At 39.3% G+C, this 19,368-nt stretch overlaps 1 protein-coding gene across 2 annotated transcripts in view; it reads left to right on the top strand.

Annotated features, from left to right (window-relative positions):
* Positions 1 to 19,368, top strand: part of LOC144809462 (sodium- and chloride-dependent GABA transporter 2-like) — a 1,234,427-nt gene that overhangs the window by 1,092,198 nt on the left and 122,861 nt on the right. For both annotated transcript variants that reach the window (XM_078673716.1, XM_078673715.1), the window contains exon 11: positions 13,872 to 14,009. In XM_078673716.1, coding sequence (XP_078529842.1) covers positions 13,872 to 14,009 — 138 coding nt within the window. The remainder of the gene's footprint in view (positions 1 to 13,871; positions 14,010 to 19,368) is intronic.

Genomic DNA, 19,368 nt, shown 5'->3' on the forward strand with positions numbered 1-19,368 from the left:
GGTGAGAAGAGTTATTAGCTGCTTATAAGATAAAAGCTGCAAGCTTCCCAAGGGGGGGGGGGAGTAGCTGCACGCAATAAGGCCTAGGGAACTTCATGGGCAAAATGAGCCTTGGCTGTATTAATGGAAGGATGGAGACTGATCAGTGAGCAAACAGTACATTTAAGAACGGTAACCAACTATGTCCCTTAGACTATATTTTTATACGAATTGAACTTTGTACAAGTCATGGCCTTCGAGGTGATGAAAACGAAGGGTAGTGATCACTTCCCACTTATACTTGAAATAGCTGGGGGAAATAAGAAGCCTAGAGATACAATCATCCCAGTGGAAATGGATTGTCCCAGACGGCTGACTACTCGTATGACAGAGGAGTGTATGGAGAGACTAATGGCCTTTTAGCAGAGCCAAATATCAGATTACATCCCTAATAGTAAAAACATAGAATTGTTTGAAAATCTAATCAAGCAAGTGGTCCAATGTCTAAGGGTACAAATAAAGGAGAACATTGTCAGGGAATATAGGAAAAAGAGAGGTAAGAATTTAAAGAAGAACTGGTTTAATGAAGAATGCAGGAAACTAAAATCAAATATAAGAAAAGGGGAAAGAAATCCGAAGATAAAGTATGACCGAGACAGGTTTGATAGCCTACAGAAATTAAACAAACATATAAAATGGCCATTAGGAAACAAAAAAGAATATGCACAGAGAGATGCTAGGAAAGTTTACTGGAGGCAATAGAAACAAAAGATATAAAAAAGGTTTTGGAAGCTAGTCCAAGAGGGATCTGGAAAGTCACAGGGGAATATGACTTATGTGGTGACAGAAGATGCTTGGGAGGGATATTTGGGCGAGGTATATGGGGAAGGGTTGCATGAAACAAACCAGAAAGGTATACTATGAAATGAGTTGGAGGAGGATATTAGATTCTCTTCTCGGTATGAAACATCAGGTGTACCTTAGCAATTTTAACCTTGTCTAGAGAAGCTGGCCCTGATAATCTCCTGGCAGTGGTTATAAAGACCAGATCCGACTGGTGGGCGGGATTCTTTGCCAAAATGTTTTCCAGCATTCTCGACTCTAGACAGATCCCAGAAAATTGGAAAGGAGCAATTATTAGACCCAACCATCGGCGGGGAGATAAAAAGAAACCTATAAACTATAGGTTAATCAATATACTGGATGTGGGAGAGAAGGTCTTTGCAAAAATAATTTTAGGAAAACTCAAGCATTACGTAGAATGAAAACAGATAGTGCCTCCTGAACATAGGGAAAGGCCACTCCATAACTGATCATTGCTTCTACCTTTGGTCTATAGCTTGGAAGTCAGTGGAGCAGGGGGAAGATTGTTCAAATGCGTTGTCGACTCCCTGGCAGCATTTGATGTAGCAGATCGAAATCGGCTGTGAGAGATGTTAATCAGTCTGACCATCCCCAAGGGCCTCTGATACAAGGGCTTCATAGCCACAACTGGGCACAGGTTATCCTGTTGTCATAAATAATTGTGCCGGTGCACAAAGACAGTGATTGTCGATATAACAGGTTATATTTGATATAACATTTGTAGGAGGAAACGTCAGCCCATTTGTGATCTATTCTGCCAAGTTGCACGAAAGGGGTGCTTACCCAAAACAATCGGGACCAAGTTTGTAAACCTACCTGTTTCACTGCCCCAATCAGAAATGGGCTATGACAAGGGTGCTTTATGGCTCCCTTTTTTTTTTCCTTGTTTATAGCTGACCTGCATACTATATTGGGCTATGCACAGGGTGTCAGTCCTAAATTAGATCTGGAACACATTGCCTGCTCATTCTAAGTGAACGATCTTGTAATTATAGATCAAACAGAGATAGGTCTGCAAAAGAAGATGGATAATTTTAATGAATACTGTAGACAAAAACATCTCATGGTAAATTTTGAAAAAAACAAGGTTTTAAGTTTTGGTAAGAACAGAAAAAAAATTAGCTGGTACCTTGGTTACACAAAGTTTGAAATAGTAAAGGAGTACAAATACTTCGGAATGTGGGTTGAGAAATCCTTATAATGGAACACCCATCTGAATGCACTAATAATCTGAGCACTGACTTCAGTCAGTGGGATGAAAAAATGTATTAAAAACTATGGAAAGATGTTAGATGGACCTGTTTTGAAAGCTTATATGGCCATGATACTGCCTCAATTTCAATACGGAGCCGAAATGTTATGCCTGAAGTGGAAAAAGAGGGTGGGACGCTGAAGAGGGAAAGTGTTTAAAAAATCTACTGTCCCTACCCAGATCTTCTATGATTCAGGCAGAAAGAATAGAAACCGGCATTGTATCTTGGGAAATAATAGTACGTGTGGCATTAATACGATTTTGGCAACGCCCAGGGTGTGGGGAGGAGCAAGAAATATCACAATGGAGCAAAAATGAGATTTTGCGGAGTGAATTGAAATGGGCAGAGGGAGTTAGCCATGGTTTCCATGGAATTGAAAGTTAAATTGTACCCTCATAATTGGCAAATTGATATCGCAAAAAGAGATCTTAAGATAACAGGGAAAGAAACTTCTCAAGACCTGGATCAGCAATATTTGGTAGGGAAATAATCTGTGCGCTTTATGATTAAGGCATCTAGCTAAAAAGTATTTAGCCCCAAATCTGTAAGGCTAAGCGGTAATATATTAAACATCAAAATAAGTGCCAGAACTGATAAACGTTCATCAAACCACTTACATACTGAGATCACATACCTGAATTAATATGATCACTTGAATGTATTTAAAGATAATTTTTTCAATAAATGTTTGTCTGATGAAATTGCTCAATTTAGTAAAAATACTTGATTTGTTTTTTGAATTTTTTTAAACCATAAACATAGTAATGAACAGACAAATTACATAACACGTATAACAGTATAGTACAAGACATTATGTTTGTGCTTCAGTTCTGTACTACTAGAAGTACAATGTTACAACAACGCCCCTAAAGACTACCTTCCTAAGGATATTTATGTTATTTTTGAACAGGGACAGTAGCCAAATAGTGACCTCACAGAGCATTTAAACTGTTTGTAAAAATTCAAAATTAATAGTACACGAGCAACAGTGGTATTACATGTACAGAACATTTATTCAGCTGAAAGAAAGGCTGCAGACACATTTTGAACCCTGACAAGTTTCTATAAGGGTACTCCTCAGGACACAGAACACAAAAAGGCTGAAAATCAAAAAAAACATACTCATGTTAGCAAAAAAAGTGCTTATCAACACATTTACACCACACTTCCATTCATCCCGTTCTCACCATACCACAATTTACCTCAATATAATATCCACAATTGATGAATCCAATTTTGATTATCTTCGAAAATGGCAAAATCTAAAGAAATAAAGAAACAGCAGGACCTAGGGCCCGATTCACAGAATGAACTTAAGACTCAATCCTAAACTTACTACTATTTTGGTATTCACAGAATGAGCTTACCACTTTTGGTATTCACAGAAGTTAGGATTTTGTCTTAAGTCTGTCTTAAGTCTGTCTTAAGTTTGTCTTAAGACAAACTTAAGACAAAATCCTAACTTCTGTGAATACCAAAAGTAGTAAGTTCATTCTGTGCATGCCAAAAGTAGTAAGTGCATTCTGGGAATACCAAAATAGTAGTAAGTTTAGGATTGAGTCTTAAATCCATTCTGTGAATCGGGCCCCTAGTGTTGGTGTCGTTTTTTGGGGGGAAAAAAGGGGGATACAAAATATTTGACCAACTGAACTGCGACGGCGTCAAACAAAAAGGATTGAACTTACTTCCAACATGGCCAGATGAAAGTCGAAATACTCAATTTTTTAATTCACAAGACTTGATCCTATCAGTGTGTTATAATGTACTAGCTTGCTTTATTCTACCTGTGTCATCGTATTTATGATGTACTCACATTCCACATGTGAAGTCATCATACTGTAGACTGTTACTGTTTAAACCAGCTGCGTCTGGTAGGGATCGTCCTGTGTTTCTCCTGCCAATAAATGACTTGAAGAAACTGTATGTTTCCAACTTGATAATTACAACACAGTGGAATTGAAAAAACAATTGTCAGTCTTCCTGGCACTACTACAGATATTCGAGGTTTGAAGATTTTATTTCAGATAGAGCACAAGAGTTTTCACAGTTGCATACAATCGGGCAACCTTCATCTGTCTTTTCTGTTGCTTGATTGAAATCTTTCCCTCTAATTACTCCGCCAGGCTAACTCATGGTGGGTCAGTTAATAAAAGACGGTGATGCGGGGCAGATGTTACAATGTTTTAACTCGTGTCATGATTTGTTCCGAAAAAATTAATCTGGTATGAGCTCAAAAGCTTGTTGTAACAAATTGATGTCTTTAAGTCCAGTATATCAAACAGATTAGGTTTATTGAAGATAAGATTCAGGTCAGGTAGATAAAATAGAATAAAGTAGATCCAATAATAGAAACCCCACCAGGAGCAGATGGACTCCAGCTCAGCCTCAGGTGTAACTGTCCCTGCTTTCAAGCATACACAATTGGAACACTATGTGACATCATAGATGCCTGCTGAGCAAGTAATGACAAACACTAAAGAAGGACAGAGAAGAAATGAAAGCAGGATGCAACACATCTCCCCCCTTGACAAAATAAAACAAGATAAGAAAACAAAAGAGAGAAGAAAAAATGATAATAGAACATACAGCATATACACAGTAAAAATACTGGAAAAGTAAAAGAAAGAGATAAAACATCAAATGGTGAAAGTACGAAAGAAAATACAGTCACCCACAAGGTACAAAATCCACAAGAATGGAAAAGAATGGACTTGATAAATTAAATACATCTATAAGACAAATCCACAAGAATGGAAAAAGATGGGTTTGATAAATTAACTTCAGATCAAATTAAATACATCTGTGACACAAATCCCCAAGAATGGAATAAGAAGGATTTGATACATAAATAAGAACTTCTCTACACGTTAGATCATTTAATTGATTCAGATCAATGAACAACCTTCCTCTCCTTAAAACATCAAACAATTTGAACACCTCTAAATCATTAGAGCACTTACGTGGTTCAATAAATAAGCAACCTGTGACTCTTTAAACATCAAACGATGTGAACACCTCTAAAATATCAAAGCACAAATGTGGTTCACATCCCAAAATAAAGCAACCATCCTCTCTTTAAAACATCAAATAATTTGAACACCTCTAAAATATTAGAGCACAAAAGTGGTTCAGATCCTAAAATAGAGCAACATGCAGCTCTTTTAACCTTGAACAAAATGAACACCTCTAACATAGTAGAGCACTAATGTGGTTCAGCAAAGCACTAAGCTTTTAAGGCTCATCCTCGGATGCAACCTAAATACATTAAATCTAGAAGCACTAAAGCAGCTCCTTGTAAAATTGAACACCTCTTGCAGAATAGAGCACAGCATTGCTCTTTAAAATTAACTTGAAAAAAAAATGGAGCACCTCAACATTGAGCACAGAATGTGGCCCCGCAAAATACACATGTACACACCAAAAGACCCAACACATGAACAAGAAATTTAAATGCAACTGCAATCAAACATGCAATCTACACCGGATTTAAATAAAACAGCTGAGCACCTCAACCTAAATTGAGCATATGAATGGCTCACTACATTGAATAACTAACACACCAGAAATCTGAATAAAAACAACAGAACACCTCAACCTACGTTGAGCATAAACATGGCTCCCTCCATTAAAGATACTATCTCACTGTAGTATTATCAGCTCCAATACACACATGCAAAATTAAAACGACTAAACACCTCAACCATTAAAGATACTATCTCACTGTAGTATTATCAGTTCCATTACCCACATATACCAATCATAAATCACAACATAAATAATATGCACTCCTTCCCAAAAACACATATATGAGACTCTACCACCTCTGTCATAAAACTAAATACAATAAAATGTTAATATTCCCTTAAGCAATAAAATGAGTAAACAAACTCCGGTGAGCGATCTCTCACCCGAGGTCTCTGTCTAAAATGAACATAATTACCATAATTTTGTATATGTGACATAATATAAAGAATAGAAGAAGCTCCGGTCCGAAATGTTGATCCGATGCCTTGCAGAGGTGTTGTCATGGTGATATTATCTAAAATGGCCGCAGACGTCGTAATTGCATCCTTTTTACGGGAAGTTGGACTTGTAGAAGCAACGTGAATGACGCGGTGCAAGCATTGTTATCATCGGGGGATCAAACACAGTCATTGACGTAAGACTTAGCTCAAGATCGCTCCGCTCGAGCCCAGTTCTGAAGGTAACGGTAACTTGGCTTAACTGTAAAAATACTTCAATTTTGTGACATCCGATGAGGATTGAAATATTGTTTATATAGTTATTAAAACGCTGTAATCACACTGCCAGACATCGCAACTGACTTTGAAAACAAAGATCAAAATCTCCCTATACTCGTAGGAAGGCAGGAAACTAAACACCCAAACAGTTCCACTAGATGGCGCTTGATCCTCACACAGTCACACATTACTTGCAGACGACAAATTTGAAAAGGCCGTTTCCTTTCCAGCTTCAGTGTAAATATTGCCACTTGCTCCTCACGCTGTCATCACAGTTTAAATATAGATCAATAAACGATCTCTTATACTTGTAGTAAGGCAGGAGGCTTCAGTGCGAATATTACTGGTTGCAAATGCCAAATGACACAATCACAATTAAGGTAATTACACTGATTTTTACTTCACCTCTTCACTTCTTCTTAACGGTGCTTTGCTATGCTAACAATGTCATTAGTCTGTGTTCATAAATTTGTGACAGTCTCTGATAGCAGTTCAAACCCTGCACTCACAGTTTGCCTTGCTCTGCCTTTCATTAACAATTAAACACGCAGCGATGTATCAGGCACTTCCTTAATTACAGCATCATTTCTTGACAAGTTTTCTTCTTGTCAGGCTGCACATCGTTTTCCCAACAACTACGTGTGTAAAAGTGCTCAAATCCTCTGCCTTCTCTCTGGCAAGGTTGCTTTCTCGCTTGTAATATCTAATAATATACAAATCCTGCGCATCCACTTCCTCACACTTGATGGCAGACTTTTAAAATATGACAGACATCAAAGTTTAGTGTCTAGTTCTCAGGTCAATAATGTCCAAATCATGCAGTTAGAACTCCAACACCCTGGGGAAACAGGCTGTCCAGATCACAAAGGACACTGGTGGGGTTAATCAGGGTGCTCTCATTAAATACCTTTTCCTCTTTGGCTTGAAAAAGTTCTTCAGTTGCAGTAGTTCCAAATCCTTAGTTGCAGTAATCCAGTCTTTTTTTCACGTATAGGCTCTGTACCTCGTCGCCAAAATTGTAACAAATTGAAGTCTTTAAGTCCAGTATATGAAACAGATTAGGTTTATTGAAGATAAGATTCAGGTCAGGTAGATAAAATAGAATAAAGTAGATCCAATAATAGAAACCCCACCTGGAGCAGATGGACTCCAGCTCAGCCTCAGATGTAACTGTCCCTGCTTTCAAGCATACAGAATTGGAACACTATGTGACATCATAGATGCCTGCTGAGCAAGTAATGACAAACACTAAAGAAGGACAGAGAAGAAATGAAAGAAGGGTGCAACACTCGTCCAGTTATATATGAGCATTATTTTTTATTTTGCCCGTGGGCAAACCAGGAAGCCAGTTAAGGGTGTGTTTTTTTATAATAAGATGGGACATTTCTGAACATGTGGGCTTCTAACAAATCTATTTCGATTTAGAAAAGTATCTCTCTGTGTTTTTAAGATGTTATTGCCCTTCGCGGGGTATGCTAAGCAACTAATCGCCTGAGAAAAGCAGTTCTGTTGTCATAAATAATTGTGGCGGTGCACAAAGACAGTGATTGTCGATATTACAGGTTATATTTGATATAACATTTGTAGGAGGAAACATCAGCCCATTTGTGATCTATTCTGCCACGTTGCACGAAAGGGGTGCTTACTCAAAACAATCGGGACCAAGCTTGTAAAGCTACCTGTTTCAAACTTTGCTTATCTGGCAGTGACAAGCTACGATTCAAGTGCGATACTTCGGAGGCTCCGAGTAGAGTACGATGCTTCAGGTAGCAGTCCCTCCTGCAGCACAGCAGCTCTTCTTCCCGACACAATGTCCTTTGTACCACCAGAGTTCCGATTTGGTGGTGTCTAGTACTGGATGGTAAACTCCAGCAATTTGTGGAGTTTGTGGAGACTGCTGCACGTGAAGTTGGTGAGCGCCAGCTGGGAAAATCCACCTACCTGTGAGATTTCTCAACACGGGCCGTCAGATTTCACAACACGGGCGGTCATGACTACTCGCGTTGAGAAACCTTTGGTTTGTATTGAGAAAGCTGCCGCTTGGGTAGAGAATCTACTTGAGTAGCAAGGAAAGAAACAGCACCCTCATGTTCTGCCCATGTGTGCCTTCGTGCTAAGTTTACAGCGTGGGACAAACTTACAATACTGAAAAACAGCGTGAACGGCATGACCAAATGCACTTTGCCGCTTGCAGAACCCCAAGTAGCGCGGCAGAGTTTTTTGGTCACGCAAACTCTTCCCAGGCCTAATGGTGTCATGGGTCCAGTACTTATGCCCTGTTGTGCCTTTGAAGTAGGGGAGACTTCAAAGAGGCCTTTGAATATCACAAAGCCCCTGCCTTTCCTGCTCTGGTTCCAGACTCACTACAGGGGGTATGTTGCTCTTTGTGTGGGAACAGACACAACCCTATTCAGGTGCAAGTGTCAGCTACTACCTCCCAATTTACCTCAGGATGGCCCATCAGCCTGGTGACGGACCATCAGGATGCAAATGTCACACCCCAGCTCCCTTTGTGTGACAGTCTAGTGGGAATGCACAAAGCCCAACTGTCACCCAACCCAAACATGTATTCAGAGACAGGCAGAGGCACAGAATGATTAAAGTAAAAAAATACCAACTTTCTAAAAGTGGCACTTTCAAATTTACAACTTAGAAATCTGACTTCACCATAAGTTGTCATTTTAAATTGTGTGTCCAGAGACACTAAACTCCAAAGTTATATATTTTCCAATTGGTATTTACTCTTAAAGGATGTTTTAAGGCATCCCAATGTTAACCTATAGGAGGGATAGATATAGAAGTAGTCAAAAATAACACATTTTGCAGTTTTTCAATACCAGGACATGTAAAACTCAAACGTACATGTCTTACCTTTTAAATAAACTGAACCCTACCCATAGGGCTGCCTAGGGCATACCTTAGGGGTGACTTGTTTGTAATAAAAGGGAAGATTTGGGCCAGGCAAGTAGGTTAACTTTCCAGGTTGCAACGGCAGAATAAAACTGCACACAGGCTGTGCAGTGGCATGCCTGAGACATAGTTAAAAGGCTACTGAAGTGGGTGTTACAATCAGTGATGCAGGCCCCACAAGTAGCATTTAATTTACAGGTCCTGGGAACATATAGTGCACTTTAGTAGAGACTGATAAGTAATTTAAGGATGCCATTTGTGTATAAGCTACTTTTACAATGTTCTGAGTACATAGCAAATGCACTTTAGCACTGGTTAGCAGTGGCAAATTGCCCAGAATCGTAAAGCCAGGAAAAAATTGAGTCAGAAAAACAGGAGGTAAGAAGCCAAAACACCAGGGAAAACAACTCCAAGGATGCCAGGTCTAACAGTATGTATATGTATGGTATTTCTATAGCATGAACCTAGCCAAAAGGCATTGTAGCAATGTATATCGTCAAACAGAAGCATATATTCAATGAGTAAGAGGAGAGGAAGCTGAGATGTAAATGGCATTGTGATGTTGTGTTCTTTAAACAGGTCAGTCTTCAACCTTTTCCTAAATTGGAGCAGCTTAGGTGTGATCTTGTTGGATACAGGGATGTTGTTCCAGATCCTGAGTGCATAGCCATTTAAGGCCTGCTGTGATTAATTTTTGTTTTTACACTTCTTAGTCTGCACTCTGGTGGTGTCCTGGCTGCGGGTATGCTGATACCCACCCGAGCAAGTAGGCACCTGTGCAAGATAAGTGGGGATACTGATCATGATAGCTTTGCAAACGATGCAGCTGTATTTTTAAATGGTGTGAGATAGGGAGGGAAGCCAAGAGAGATTTATCAGGATGGAGATGATGTGATCATATTTCTTCAGGCCTTCGATGAGACATGCTGTGGCATGTAAGATGCCCCTAAGCAGTGCCAGTGTATGGTCTAGGAGGCCATAAAGTAGGTCATTACCATCAGAGAGAAGAAATGATTTGACCTTCTTTTGAGGAGAGTTCTGGTACCTGACCATCTCTATTTTTAGAGATGTGTTACTTGAGGGTGATGTAGGCATCCAGGGTGAATCCAAGTCACTCTGCATTTGGTGAAAGTTGGGCTCAAAGCTGTCAAGGTTCATGTAAATAAACCATGTTTGTACTGTATCTTGTTTATTGTTTGTGGTAAATTACATGAATTCTGTCTATGTTGGATTGAGATTCAGATAGGCACTGGACATCCAGCTCTAGATGACGTGCAAGCATTGTTTGAGACATTGGATTCCTGCAGCTGTAGAGACCTTCAAGGATAATTATGTGTCATCTGCAAATTGATGAATCGTGATGCAGTTATCTGTGAATAGAGAACCAATGGACTCCATGTAAACACTGAAGATAAAGGATAGAGGATAGAGGTCTGGGACTCTACAGGTGATGAGATATATTTTGTAACCTGGAGGTGCCAATGTAAACAAGCTTGTGTCTGTTGGAAAGGTAGTAGGAGAACTAGAGAGGCACATTGCCACTGAATCCCATTCGGAACTAAAATATTGTCACGCGGGCATCATCTGCGATATGTAAGTTTGTGATATCCATGATGAAGCATGATGTAAAGGCAGACTGGTTGTCATGCAACAGATGGTTAAAAATAGATATGATCTTGGAGTTAAACATAAATAGATTTTTCAATGATCTTGCTGTTGAATGGTAGATGAGTGATAAGCAAATAGTTGGTAAAGTCATCTGAGTCTCGTAGGTCTCTTTATGAATGGGAAACATCTGGCTTGCCTTAAGAACCTCTGGGAAGATGTCTTGAGTGAAGCAGAAATTAACAGTGGTAAGTAGGAGTAAGAATGCATCCCCAGAAAGAGGCTGATGAAGGATGATGACAAAACATCATCTTCATAAGAAGTGGCTTTGAAGAAGTTAAGTATGTCAGAGAGATCTGGGCAAGATAGCACTTTGAGGCGGACCATTGTAGGCTTCTACTAAAAGGGATGGTTGTACATATTGCAGCAGGCTTGGCGTCACTGATGTGCTGTTGGATTGCCTGTATTTTTATACTGATGAAGAGTTTGATGGCATTGCACTTTTCTATAGAGTGAAGAATATGTGAGTCCTGCAGGGGGTTGGTGCAATGCATGATAGGATTGACCAAGTGGTGCTTTTGTTGGTGATTTTATTGGGTGTTTTTTGATGTAGTAGCTTTGGCAGTTGTGGTGGGCTGTCTGCATGTTGCGTGGAGGCACTTCAGTGTCAAAAGGTCCTCTGGAGTTTTGTTTTCCTTCCTCTTTCCTTCACGTCTGCGGATTGATTATTGTCAGCACAGTCTTTAGAGTGTCAGGCTGTTGAAAGCTTTGGATTGCACTTGTGTTGGCTAATTGTGGGCTAATTGGGGCATGCATCTTCACTTAGCTTTCCAAAAATTGACGAAGTTGTTTCAAAGGATATTGGCATCAGACGTGGCTTTGATAGAGTGAGAGATAAGTTCATGCATTAGATATTAATGTAAAAGTCTGGTTTTGCCTTTTGTGTTGACCTTGATTTGTTGGTAGGACACTAAGCATAAAGGGATGTACGTTGGTACAACGCATGCTTTTAGCACGCATGCTGTAACAACGCGGTTTTTATAACGCATTCTTTTACAACGCATAACAGAAAGTGGTGTTGGATAGTGAATATTTTAATTTACTATTCCAACACTAGTCCCCGTTGACACTAGGGAAGGTGTTGGATAGTAAATTAAAAGTATTCCTTATCCTTGAGCGCCCCCCAGAGTCATGCGTTGTAATAGAATGCGATTTAAAGACCGCGTTGTAATATCACTGCGTGCTAAAAGTTGCGTCGTAAACTACGTTCTCCAGCATAAAGAATGGGAATAGCACAGTAGGTGGTCAACTTCAGGGGTGTGGATGATTTGCATTCGATTGTTATTGATGTTGAGAAGAAACAATTGATTATGTAGCCTTTGGAGCGTGTTAGCTTTACCAAGTTAAGTGTATCAATGTTGTTTTTCTTTTTTTTATTGTGTTGTCTGGGAAGTTGAAGTCTCTCAAGACTCTCAAGAGATTGGAGAATTCTTCATGAAGTCTTTGTTCTGCCAGAGAGGCCAATAGACGAGATGGAAGGTGGTAATCTGAGTTACAGGACTGATAAATGGCATAACGGCAGCTGCATGGTTATAAGTGTCACTTGCTTGCCTAAGGTGCAGGACCAGGAGGACTCATGAATGACAGTGAAGCATTCTCCCTTTTTATTTGCACGTTCTGCAAAATGGATGCTGTAGCCTGTGGGAAAAGGGACATCTAGAATGTGTGAAGATGTGTGAAGATGTGGGCATTAACCATGTTTCTGTGATGAAGAGGGTGTCAAGCTTGCAATTGTGCCAATGAAATTAAGGTTCACTCCACTGTAGAGGCACAAATAAGATGAAACTCAGTCTGGGGTTGATTTGGGGTTGATTTGGGTTCTGGGACAGATGGTAATCTTGCCTGACAGTTCAGTCTGGACAGTTTGTATTGGAACAGGATCAAGGCTGAAGTACATATGTCCTGCTTCTGTCTGAGGTGGCAGATCGTACGGCGGGCAAAAAAACCATAAACTGGATTGCGACTCTGAGTAAGTACCTGTAGTACGAGAATAATTCAAAAAGTCCACCCATTATTTTTTTTGTTTTCTCCATTAAAGTTAAATGCTCCATGTTTCACCCCTGCTACCCCTGGTCTTTTTGTGAATTATTCCGATGACCCAACGCTGCAGCGGTTTTTTGAACACATGCAGTCTTGAGCTGAGAATCGTCTATGGCTGTTTTGTTCATTATGGGGCTTCATGTTGACTGACATGTTTAGCACTGCATTGTGAAGCACTATGTTGGCATAGGAATCGTTTTATCAAAGCCTGTTCATTGCTTTGTTGATTGGTGGCAGTGTTGTTTTGGGCTGGACAGAGCTAATGTTATGATGGACAGGAAACTTTAAGAGAATTCTATTCTGCCATCCTTGGAATGATGCAGGGAAACCTACATGCAAACCCTGTCACGTCACTCTCTTGGGAATGAAAAGCAACAGCTAATTTCACAGCAGTTTAAGAAAATAAAATCCAGATAATGATGTCATTGTTATGTGGGGCTTCAATGCATGGCAATGCCCTAGTGATTAATTTGTGCTGCTGGAATTCAATTGTGGGCACCAGCATTGATTTTTGGGGACTAGACCCAAAGCAAGCAAGAAAAAGTCAGTATAGGAAGAAAAAGAAAGGAGAGACAGATAGGAAAATTAGGAGAAATAGTAAAAGCCTGGATGAAAAAGAACCTGGAAGAGTGAGATGAATAGATGCGAAATGTAAGTTGCTTATAGGAGGAGGCGTGTGGTGGCATTAAGAACTGGCAGCCTTGGCATTCCTCAACCTTCCATTAGTGATGGGCTCCTCTGTTAAACATTGAACCACTGAACATTTCTTTTTGTTCTTAAACATTACTTCCTGTGCTACGTAGAGTCTTAACATAGATGGTTTACAGTCTTGATTGGACACCTCTGAACTATACGTCAGTGACATCACTGAAGATTGAAGGCATGTTTTAACAATGTAACTGTGCTTATCTCTTCTCAGTTTGTCGGTGTGGAGGGTGTGGTTACCGCAGTGGTCGACACGTGTCCCACTTTCTTTCGGAGGAAGAATCACAGGGAGCTACTTCTCTTGTTTATCACCATCTTCTCATACCTAATTGGCCTCCTCATGCTCACTGAGGTAAGATGGTGGAGGTATGTGTAGGGAGAATCTAGGAGCCTATTGAACAAAGTACCCTAGGGTTAAACTGGCATGTGCTCCAGTCTTCTGCATCCCAGGGAACATTTGGTATTACAGAAGGGTCTGTAGTTGCCTGCCCTGCAACCTCTATGATACAGATTGCTCTGGCTCAAATGTAGCACAGGAAAAAATCATAACAGTGTGTTCCTTCATTTGCAATGGGGATGTTGCCTCATGCAAATGAGGAAACACCCTTGAGTCCCTCACCAACGATAGGCATGGACGCAGAGGTAAAAATTGTACAGCATTAAACTGAAGCCCCTTGAAAGAGGGGAAAGGGGTCCAACAGCATCCCCTAACATCCCCTTGCAAGCAGGTGAAGGTATACACTGCACACGTCTGAAGGAAGATCTCTGCCCTGCTTGGAAAAGCAGGCTGTGTTGCTGCCTGCATCGTGAAATACAGACTGGCTTATTAAAAGAGCAGGTCTGCCTTTCATTAATGTGCTGCCCTGGCAGCAGGGCAGATGTGAGGTCACAGCAGCCCTACCATGCAGTCCATTAACAATAAAAGGGTACACTGACTCTTTTAAAGGTGTGCTGCAGCACAGACCAGGGCAGTGCATGCTATACATAACACAGCCCCAGGTCGTTATTCTCCCCAATATTGTGTATCACAAAACATGTCATGGGCCTACTTAGTAGTAAAACGTCATCAGGTATTCCTTGCAAGGTCAGTATTCATAACTAAACTCAATAATACTTCCCAAAGCTGGCAAATAAATGACATGTTAAAATAATGCTAGTAAAAGTGTTCAAAAGTCATCACTTTTTAAAGACTTTGGGCCATATGTAAGTAGCCCAATACCGGTCGGTAACGGCTGAAATTACCGAATTTCAGCCGTTACCGACCGGTATTAGGCATTTGAGATGTAGGGGCCAAATTTAAGGATTCGGTAATTTACTGAATCGGTAATTTAAGGAATCGGTAAATTACCGGTAATTTAAGGAATCGGTAAATTACTGAATCCTTAAAATACCGATTCCATAAATGGCCAAATCCGTAATGTAGGGAGCACTCAAGAGAGTGCATTTCTGAGTTAAGGATTCGGTATTTACCACCAACTAAAATTTTGTGGTAAATATCAAAAACCTTAGAAAAAGCAAATTTGTGCTTTTCCAAAAGTACCATGTGGCAGACATACATGCCTTTAGGGCATGTATCCGTGCCACATGTATCAAGGTGAAAATGAAATATGCTACATGTGAAACTTGTAATAAAGGGCCATATGTAGGTAATCCAAATTTACAGATTCTAAAATACCGAATTTTACCGATTCGATATTTCAGAATCGGTAAATGGTATGTAAAATTTTACCGAATCAGTAGAATTCGGTATTTTAGAATCTGTAAATTTGGATTACCTACATATGGCCCTTTATTACAAGTTTCACATGTAGCATATTTCATTTTCACCTTGATATAATCAGTTTTAAAAGATGCCTATCAGCTTACAGGCAAAAAGTTCTTCTCACTGCTGTCGCTGGTGATGTCTAAACTTAAGTAATGGCAGGATTTTATACACAAGCCCACATTTAAGTAATGGCATTAAATACGGCCTTAATGATTGGTGTTGTCCAGCATTCAGAATACCAGAACCTTTACCTCTTCACCAACTTACAGATTATCAGTACTGACTACACAGGCCATGCTATTGGCCTTACAACAGAAAAAAAGTCTGTCATTTGACATTATTATTTTGCATATTCTTTTAAACTGCTTGCGTGTTTTTGACTGTTAACATTTTTTTACTAGCTTGATTTCCGATTTTTAGATGAGATTTCCAACATATTTTGGAAAACAAAATTACTCGTGAGTCATAGCGTTAGCAGAGGACCACGCAAAGTAAATTTACCCTTGCACAATCTGTGCGTCTTTTAGTACGCATTTCTTAATTGACAGTGTGCACATTTGTAGAGATGCATTATTAGCTCGTCCTTCATTATCATCCCGCTCCTTACATTATGAAATGGGTTCTTAAATGGTTAGTTCTTTTGAATTCACATAAAGATAATGAATCTATTTTAAAGATCTAGGGCTGGATGTACCAATACAACATGCATAAGCACTCTACCAGTTGTCTAGCAGTGGGCCCACTAAGTGCTAGTTTTCAATTCTACTTGCTAAACTTTACCACACAGACATTTGTCCTTTGATGGAACTTTCTCCATCGAAGAAGGGCTGAAAGATTTCGGACCCAGTGAGGACCATTAATTTGTAGCCAACTCCTAAAGCCTAGTTTCAAAGGAAGAGCATACATTTTCAAATAAATGACTCACAACAGATCTTTAAAAATACATGAATTATTGTATTATAGATTCAAAATTAATACAAGTAAGTAAAGTTTTTAACAATTCTGTCATGCATACTAATGCACAAAGTAAGAATCCAAATATTTGGTGAAATTAAATCAAAGAATGCAAAGGATGGTTCCCAAGGTAACAGGTTGGTTCAATAGAAATCTCTCAAATGACACAGGATTCAAGTTAAAGTCAGCTAGGGGAAAGTACATAAGTATAGGCAAAGAGGAAAGGAGCAATTAATCAGAAAAGTTTAAATCTCGTTTCTCTCCAGATAGGCAGGATAGAGTCAAGGAAATAATGGAACGAAAGCACCAGCCAAAGTTCTCAAGGGCATCACAAACAGAATTCTCAGTTTAGATCTGAGATAAGCTTAAAAGAAAAGTAAGAGACGAAGAGAAAACCCCAGTACCGGATCAAATGGTCTTTAACTCAAACATTTTACAAATCTTACATTTTCCATTAGTATAAAAATTCTAAATTAAGTTTAAAACAATAATAAATCCCTCAATTAAATCACATGTAAGCATTCGAAATGTTAATGATTAATACACAGAAATATGTAACTGTGATTATGTATCAATGTGTAAAATTGTTTTCAACTTCGTTTAATTAAAATCGTTTTAATAAATCTAAATTCTATATAATATTAGGCATTTATAGTTATAATTTCAAACGTTTACCATGTAGCATATACATTTTGCACCTGCTTATTCTTGGTAAGTCACTCTGATATAAATGCTAAGTTTTCATGTTTCATCTTTGTTAGAAATATAAGGTAATCCGTTTTAGGATCATCTTTAAATCATCTAATTTATTAATTCTATAATTCCCTAACTAACCAAGCGCACTTTTAAGGTACTGGACCATTCAACTTAACTCATGTTCAATATTGTTTTTTCTACGCATGTGCAAAGTAGTAAATCTCAAAATGGATTTTGTGTTGGAACTGCACAAAAACATTACACTACTGAGACAAAACCTTAGTAAATCTGGACCCTAACATGTCATGCAGTTGTGCGCATGATGACTTACACTAAAGGGGGCGGGGTATTTTCTCCAGCACACAGGGCTCAGGGTTACACTCTGCCTGCTCTGAAGACAACTAAGTGCAAGTGGGAGAGGACTATTGAATAGCATCTCTATATTAAATCAAAGGAGGTGTTTAATTCTGTAGGAACAGCCCATCTTCCTGCAATAATGTACAGATATTACAATGCTTTTCTCGAAGTTGCAGTTTGCGTGGTACTTATTTTTCTTAATCACATTTTGACGAAGGGAGAGAAACACAGATAAGTGAGGCAGAAGTTTAGAGAGAAAGACAGGAACAGTGAAAAGATAGATGTCTGGGGTGGAAAACAACCTGTAAAAGTGAGATAAAGAGATAAGAAGAATAGTGTGGTAGACCAAAGAGGTATGATGTAGGCAGCTTCAGTATTCAGCAATCCCTGGCATTCAGGAACACTCGGGCAGGCTTCTAACAAACAAATTTGGGCCTCTGCAAATTTAGCAGTTCATATTGCAACAGCCATCTGTAGATGCATGTGAGTACATTTGCTTTGTGGTACTGAGAAGGGTTGTATATTTGGGAAAGTAACTGGGCTGTCCAAGCAGAGCCTACACATCAGCAATTTTTTTCTTTAATTCATCCTAGTCGCATAAAATCAGATAACGAACAGGATCGCAGTTCATGTGAGAAAGTATTTAACTGGATATGCATCCAAAATGCATTCTGATTCCTATTATGGTGTCTTTGGACTCACTTGGGAATTGCACTCTGTTGGACATAGCCCTTCTTTGGGGATTTCCCTAAAACCTTTTGATTATTTTCCTCCTGGTTTTTGCTGATTTTCTTTCATGGCCTTAGGACTCTGGGCACTTTCCCACTGTAGTACAATGTGTGATAGCATGTGCACCCTCCCTATCCATGCTAGGAAGTGGTGCTTACTTGATTGGTTTAGGTGTTGTACCCGTGAGTGCCCTATAAAAAGGTACACCACATACCCAAGGAAGGTACTGCACTTGCTAATGGTGGGTCTCAGCACTAATTGTGCCACCTCACTGAACTTAAATGTATGGTCACACTCACTCTTTCCCACAAACATAGAACTGTATCCATTCTCAGGCTGCTGAACACACAATTTCCCTCGATGTTGCCAAGTTATCGGTCCAAAACTCCCCTTAGCCTTGTGTGCTAGCTCCTATTCGTCCAATCAGGATCCCTGTATTTTTTATTATTTTCACTGGCTATGACTCTATGCCTCTCTTCCACTTGATCTGTAGATTTCTTTTAAATAGCTGTTAATGTACAAGTTAAATTGTATCTATGAGCACAAGCAGTATCTAGTGTAGACGTTGGCACAAAATAGTGTCCTATCATTTCTACCTTCTTCTGTGTATTGTTATTATTCAAATGCTTGAATACTGGTACTTCAGAGAGAACCCGATCAAAATTTGAAAAGTAATTCTCAAAATGACCATTTTTATAAAACATGCTAAGAAGCAACCTACAGGTAATGCCAAATGTCAAAGGTAAGTGATGGTATGTAGTTCCTTCCTCTACTGATGCAGGTAGCTGCATGCAAACATAGCAATCTCTAGCTTCAATGGGATCTACAAATTCATCCAAGAGTTTAGCATAGATAGTCAATGAAAAATCTCCTTTTGGCAAATCTACATGATAGAGAACCCCTTTTTAAAACATCAGGTGTAGGTGTAAAATCTTCAGGTGTCCTACCCTTTTGTGTATTTGCGTATCTTCTGCTGAAGATCTTGAAACTGACTGTACAATTAGTACTACTATAACTATTACTACAATAGATATGAGTCTACCTATCATACATTGGCACCTATGGTTTTGATTTCCAGACTCCATTCTAGAAGCAATTCAGACCAATGTTGAGTAGAGAAATAGAAGCCACAGAGTCAGCTGGTAACAGTTTTTTAGCAAAATTTTTCAACTCCAATTACTTTTTCACCTTGGTCTCTTAGTATTTACAG

This window comes from Lissotriton helveticus, chromosome 1_1 (genome assembly GCF_964261635.1).
Source record: "Lissotriton helveticus chromosome 1_1, aLisHel1.1, whole genome shotgun sequence".
NCBI classification, from domain to species: Eukaryota; Metazoa; Chordata; class Amphibia; order Caudata; family Salamandridae; genus Lissotriton; species Lissotriton helveticus.